Source organism: Gracilinanus agilis, chromosome 1 (genome assembly GCF_016433145.1).
Source record: "Gracilinanus agilis isolate LMUSP501 chromosome 1, AgileGrace, whole genome shotgun sequence".
Lineage (NCBI taxonomy): Eukaryota > Metazoa > Chordata > Mammalia > Didelphimorphia > Didelphidae > Gracilinanus > Gracilinanus agilis.
Genome location: NC_058130.1, coordinates 99062802 through 99070102, shown reverse-complemented (window position 1 = coordinate 99070102; position 7301 = coordinate 99062802). Strand labels below are relative to the sequence as shown.

The following is a 7301-nucleotide window of genomic DNA, read 5'->3' as shown; positions in this document are numbered from 1 at the left end:
AAGGAGGGAGAGAGGAAGAAATGGAGGGAGAGAGAGAGGGAGGAAGGAAGAAAGGGAGGGAGGAAGAAAGGGAGGGAGAAAGGCAGGAAGGGAAGAAGAAAGGAAGGGAAGGAGGGAGGAAGGAAGGAAGGAAAGAAGGGAGGGAGGGAGGAAAGAAGGAAGGAAAGGGAGAAAGAGAGGAAGAAAGGGAGGGAGGAAAAAAGGAAAGAAAGAAGGAAGGAGGAAGGAAATTGTTTTTAAAAAACACTTTTCATTCAAAACCCCAGAAGATATTTCTTTTTCATCATTATTTTGAGACATGATGTATCTTCTTCCTTGAATCAACATTTATCCAAGCACCTGCAACCGTTCTATAATGACAGGAGACAGGGTGTTGAGGAGGTTTTCTTCCACAAGCACACAGCTCCGCTTCAGGGATGGGCAAGCTTCCAGCTCGTGGGGGAGGATATCCAGGTAGTTTCCAATGAGCTCCAACTGCACCAGATTCGTCAATTCTCCTATGAGGGGAGACAGAGTATTCAGACTATTCCTCCCCAAGAGTAGGGTCTGCAGTTTTTTGCACCGGAACAATCCATCTGGCAGTGTTTCAATAAAGTTCTTTGTCGCTGCAAAATATAGCAGGTTCGTCAGAAACTGGATCTCCTCTGGAATGACAGTCAGGTTGTTATAGCTGACATCCAAGTGCGTCAGTTTGGTGCAGAGAAACAGCTGCAGAGGCAGATTCTCGATCTTGTTGTGGTCCAGGTAGAGCTGCTCTAGGTTGGAGAGGCTGCCAATCTGGGTGGGAATGCTGACAATGTAGTTGTGCCACAACTTTAAGGACAAAATTCTCTGGAAATATTGGAAGCAGACTTCTTCAATGGCTTTGATATTGTTTTCTTTTAAGTCTAATTCATGCAGATTGACAAGGCTGAAAAGAGTGTGAGGAATACGATCAAGATCACAATAGTTAAGTTCCAGGATTTTCAAATGAATCATCTTTTTCAGACAATGCAACACAGCAAGTTTGTAGCCCCCGTTATCAATGGCCAACCTGTGCAGTCCTGGAAGCATTTCAGTGATCACTAGTGGGATCCGAGTGAGAGTACTCTTTATGCAAAGTGTCTTCAGGTTCTTGAGGTCTTGAAAGCCCTCACTCTGGACAGAGCTTGTCAAGGTCTCAGAAATGATGTAGCCAGAAAAATAAAGTTCCCTAAGGCTTTTTAGGTGAAATATCCAACGGGGCACCTTCCACCTTTCGGAAAATTTCAGACGTAATATTTTCAAATTCTCCTTCAAGAAGTTTAGAACTCTGCGGTCAACCACAAGGTTGGAAGAGTAAAGATTCAGCTCTTTGAGATTCACTAGCTGAGAGATAGAGGTTGGCAGTTTGACCTCGGGCATCAGCTCCAGGGTGAGCACCTCTATCTCCGTCAGTTCAAAGATGCCGTCTGGGAGCCCGCTAAACATAAAGAGATGTAGCTCCACCTTGTCCTCAGAATTTCTCACCAGCTTATTCTTGAGCTTCTCCATCGTCCATTGATTATTGAGGTTGATCTGATTCAGCTTGTTTTCACTCACTTCCGAGAGAAATATGGAGAAGCGCTGAGAGTAGAGTGGATCGTGCTGGTCTGCTAGGTGAAGGATGAAAGCGAAATCGTTCTTGACATCTGGGATGTCACTGTAGTGACTCTTCTCTTTTGACTCAAAGGAGTATTCCTTAAGGGAAGACCTCAGTATCCACCACAGGCTGTAAGAACTGGTGAGGCCGTAGATTAGAACCAAAATCACATAAAACGAAGCGATTACCTGAAATAATTCCGCTAAGGAATAGACGCAGTGGTAGCGATTATATCCCGTAAAGGCCTGCAGGTCAACCGGGCAGTCAATTTCTAGGGTGATATAGGTCAAAAAATATGGGACATAAGCAATGATAATGACAAATACAATTACTTGAATTATTATCTGCCTTATATATACTCTATAGATGACATCGCTCTGCTCCACGTGCAGTCTGAATCTTTTGACTTTTTCAAAGATGGCTTTAGCTTGCTCCCCTTCTCTTTTGCCCAGCACACTGGACGCTGAGCTCGCTATACCCGAGTCCACACCCGGCTGCTTAAAGAAAAAGGCATGCTTGCTAGTGTTGACGTTTTTATTTAGCCCAAACCGAGAAAGGAAATCGTCGGTCTTGGTGAAAGGGAACCTCTGTTCAGCTGCAGTTTCCGAAAGGGCTCGAGTGGTCCAGGGAGAATCGAAGCACGTGTACAGGATGGAGACAAAATGCTCAAGTCTGGAACTAGTACTGGGGTACTGGAGCCAGAAGTTACCGCACGCAGCGAAAATGAGGCTGTGCAAGAGGACCAGGTAGGGGAAATATTTGGGAAACCAGTGGAGCTCATTCTCATAGCACACAGCGCTGATGTAGAGGTATTGCTGCCTATGAAGGTTGGTCCGGACACCCTTCGGCGACGTCAGGTTGGTTGAAGGTGTGAAGTTGCGTTCAATCGGGCGCTCAGAGAGCACACAGCTGTCTTCGAGTTCTACTTGACAAGGAAGACAGCACAAGAGATTATCTGCAGTGATCTGAAGAGTTCCGGTCACCACAGCAACCACCAACATAATCAGGCTGAGATAGTGCCAGAAGACTTCCCACCAGGGTTTCAGTATGTGATACGAGGACTGGACATCGGCGAGGTATCTGAGTTCTGTTAGTGAGAGCATCGCGTTCCCTCGGGAGATGACAACAATACACTGGGAAAAGGCTACTTTTCGGTCAGGAGCTATATATACCTCTGGAAGTTTCTTAGGCACACTATCTCTGCTTTTGTCTTCATTCCTCCGAATGCCGGGGAACTAGAACCTCATCGATTACAATGGCTGCTGGAAGAATCCCTTCCGAGCCTCGGAAGGCTCCGGCCACCCAATCCCGGCTCCAGATCCGGCGGGCAGGCAGGCAGGTTGGAGAGAGGGCAGACAGGAGGCGCGAGCCCTGCGCCCAGCTCTTTGCTGGCTCCCTGTGGCTTATTGGGAAGTCCCAATGCAGTCCGGCTCACCATCTTCAGGCCACCTCCATTGTGACGCCTGACAGAATATTTTAAAGGACATTGTGAGAAAATCAAGGCGAGAGATCGAAGAAACACTGAGGAGGGAAAGAGGGAGACTGAGACTGATAGACAGGATGGACAGGCAAAGGGAGACAGAAGACAGAACAGAGAAACAGAGGCAGAGACAAAGAAAATAGAAAACGTGAAAGAATTCTTCAGCTTTTGTTTCCTTTTCTAATTCTCTTCCAGTGACTACTGAGCTATTTCCTCCTTAATTCAAAGCCTTACGTTGATAGGAAGCACTGTTTCTTTGGTGACAGCAAAAGGACAATGATTCAATTGTTTACAATAATGAAGTGATCAGTTTGTATATTGAAAAGCTGCTGCTGATATATGCCTAACAGAATCAGTCCATCTGCTGGAGGTTTGTGCAACCTGTGGGTAATATTGCTTGTTTCTCACATGTGTTTTGACAAAAATTATCCCACAATCCAAGGTACTTAAATACTGCTCACTGAAAAAATATGTCCCAGGACTAAATTACTGCAGAGCCTTACCTCTCCCCGGGATTTAGTTAGCTCTTTATTCTCCTGGGCGAAACTGGAGCCACATCCTTTTACACGGCTGGGTATTCTTCCTTAGGGCCTATTAATTACCCTTAATCAATTCCCTAAACTCTCTTCAGGAGGTAGGATGCTGAACTTGTTGCCTTACACCCAAATAAAAATTTACTTCTCAAACCCACAGCTTTCAAATAATGGCTGAGCCTTTTGCTACCAAGAGGGAACTTGGGAGCTTAGGGACTAGAACTGTGAGTTCTACCAACATTCGCTCCAGACTTCCAAAGAATGAGCTATTCTCTGGAAAGTTCTTGAAAAATGAAATAAAAAGCTTTTCAAGAAGAATGACTTGGTTGTTGTGGGCAACACAATAAGCCTCCTAGAGTTCATTAGTGAGCAGAAAATGAGCCTCCAAGGGTTTCCCAACCAATATTTATGCACCTGAAATCCTAGAATCTCCTAACACCTCAGGCCAAGATTTGTATCGTGGTTACATGGGGTTACACCCCCTACCTCAAAGATAACAACTTCATATTGGACAATGTGGAAAGAGCTTAAAAGGGGGAGTTTTGACGCTCCCTTTTAATCAGAAGTTGTCAGTCACCAGATTTGCTCCTTCAAAGAGGATCAAGGCACTAACTGTATTAGAATATTCCAGCTCCTTCTAGACCCTAAGCCAGAATTTGCCATGAAAATCTCTTGCCCTGGGTGATCCACTTTTGGAAGTAGACACATGAATGAGCCCAGTTAGAGTTGGCCACTAACCCTGTCCTGCAGTCATCTAGTAGTACCCCCTGGATGGAGTCAATCACCCTTTAAAAAATTATTACATTAAAATTCCCAGATATCTCCCTCCTTCCCTTCCCTGCCCCCTTAGAGATAGAATAATTTAACAAAAAAAAAATATATATATATACATATATATATATATAACTATGCCATGTGTATTTCTATTTATCAATTATCTGGAGTGGGACATACCACAAGTCATTCTTCAAACATTATTTCTGTTGCTTTATATAATGTTCTCTTGGTTCTGTTCATTTCACTCTTCATAATTTCATACAGATCTTTCTATTTAAAAAAAATTAACCTGCATCTGGTACTGGCTAGGAAATAGAATAGTGCATCAATGGAATAGATTTAGGGGTAAATGACCTTCACAATCTTGTGTTTGGTAAATCCAAAGATTCCAGCTTTGGAAACAAGAACTCACTATTTGACAAAAACTACTGGGAAAACAGAAAACACTATGGCAAAAATTAGGTGTAGATCAATACTCACACCCTATACCAAGATATGGTCAAAATGGGAATATGATTTAGACATAAAGGGTGATATCATAAATAAATTAGGGGAACACAGAATAGTTTGCCTGTCAGATCTATGGAGAAGGGAAGGAAGAGTTTGTGACCAAACAAGAGAGAGATCATTATAAGATGTATAATGAAAAATTTTGAATATATTAAATTTAAACATTTTTATACAAAGTCAATGTAACCAAGATTAGAAAGGAAACAACAACAAACTGGGGGAAAATTATAATAAGTTTCTCTGATAAAGGTCTTATTTCTCAAATATATAAAGAACTAAGTCAAATTTATAAGACTACAAGTCATTCCCCAATTGACAAATGATCAAAGGATATGAAAATTAGCAGTTTTTAGATGAAGACATCAAAACTATCAATAATCTTATGAAAAAATGTTCTAAATCCTCCTTGATCAGAGAAATGCAAATTAAAAGAACTCTGAGGTACCACCTCACCCCTATCAGATTGGCCAATATGACAGTAAATGATAAATGTTGGAAGAGATATGGCAAATTGGAAGACTAATACATTGCTGATGAACTGGTTAAATTATTCTGGAGAACAGTTTGGAACTATGCCCAAAAGACTATACAACTATGCATACCTTCGATCCAGTAATACCACAAAGTCTGTATCCTGAAGAGATTAAAAAATAGAGAGAGGAAAGGACCTATTTGTACAAAAATATTTATATCTGCTATTTTTTTGTGGTGGCAAAGAATTGGAAATTGAAGGGATGTCCATCTGTTGTGGAATGGCAGAATAAATTTTAGTATATAATGGTGATAGAATACTATTGTACTGTAAGAAATGATGGACAGGATAATTTCAGAAAGAGTTGGAAAGACCTACATGAACTGATATAGAGTGAAATAAGCAGAACCAGGAGAACATTATACACAGTAACAGCAATATTTTAGAATTATCAACTATGATAGGCTTAACTACTCTCAGCAATATAATGATCCAGGACAATTCTGAGAGACTTATGACAATGAATGCTATCCATCTGCAGAGTTGGCGTCGAATGCAGGCAATAGCATACAATTTTTCACTTGTTATTTGGGTTTTGTTTTTATATGATTATTCACTTATAAAAATGAACGATATGGAAATATGTTTTGCATGATAATACTTACATAACCCAGATCAAATTTCTTGTCAGCTCCAGGAGGAAGGGAGGAAGGGAGACAATTTGGATCATGTAACTTCAGAAAACTTAAGTCAAAATTTCTTATTACATGTAATTGGTTTAAATAAATATTTAAAAATAAAATAAACATTAACCTGCTTGTCATTTCTTATGGTGCAGTACTATTTCATCAAACTCATATACCACAACTTGTTTAGCCACTCCTCAATTGATGGAGACTCCTGGCAATTTCCAATTCTTTGCCACAACAAAGAGAGCTGCTATAAATATTTTAGAACATATAGGTTCTTTTCCTTTTCCCCTTATCACCATAGGAAATAAAACTAAGAGTGGCAATGCTGGGTCAAAATATATACACAGTTTTATAATTCCTTGGGCATAATTTCAGATTGTTCTCCAAAATAGTTGGATCAGTTTACAATTACACCAATGTGTATTAATGTCCTCATTTTCCCTCATCCCCTCCAATCTTTGTCAATTTACTCTTTTATCATTTTAGCCAACTTGATCGCCCTGAATCTATGGCATTCCTTCTAGCTTTCTCCCAGTTTGCATTCCAGTAATTCACTCTATGGTAGAGGAGAATTCATGTAAATCTGGGAGTATCAGGTCTACTACTTAGGTCCTGAATGGAGGGGGCAGGTCAACCTACCTTGCACCATAGATAAAGAGGTTACAATTGCTCTTGCTCCCCTCCTATTTTTAGGTTGACCGGTACCTATAGCCTTCCCTGTGGTCCTGGCCCATGAAATCAAATTTCTAAACCACTACATATTTGTGAGTCAGCTTTGGGAGATTTGAAGGCATCTACTATTTGTTGATTCAATGCTCACCAAAGAATAAGTTCTTCTATAACTTTGCACAATCAAAAACAATTGATATATACATGCAAAGGTACTCTGGAAGTGGGCTCTTACCAGTTCCCAAGAGACAATTCTTATATTTCCAGTGAGAGTATTTATACCTCAGCAATCAACAAATACTATCAATCAGGGCTTGACCTATTGTTTTGTTAATTGTCTACACTTAGGAAAATGATGGTAAAATGTTAATAATGCATTTAACTTAAAAGTATATATATACAGTTTGTGAAACCTTTACTAGCACACCTCTGCATATGCATGACCAAGGAGACTAAATCCCTAGTCCTTAGTGAAACAGCGTTGTGAAAGACTCAGCTTGAATATAACCTGCCCCACTCTCTCCTAGTGGTACTGGGTTCCCACTAATGCCTGTGCCTTGGGACTTGG

The 7301-nt window shown here is 40.9% G+C and overlaps 1 protein-coding gene across 1 annotated transcript; it reads right to left on the bottom strand.

Moving 5' to 3' along the window:
- Positions 1-327: 327 nt before the first annotated feature.
- On the bottom strand, positions 328-2703 carry LOC123230829 (volume-regulated anion channel subunit LRRC8B-like). Its single transcript, XM_044657004.1, has one exon. The coding sequence runs from the start codon at positions 2701-2703 to the stop codon at positions 328-330; it is 2376 nt and encodes a 791-aa protein (XP_044512939.1).
- Positions 2704-7301: the final 4598 nt, after the last annotated feature.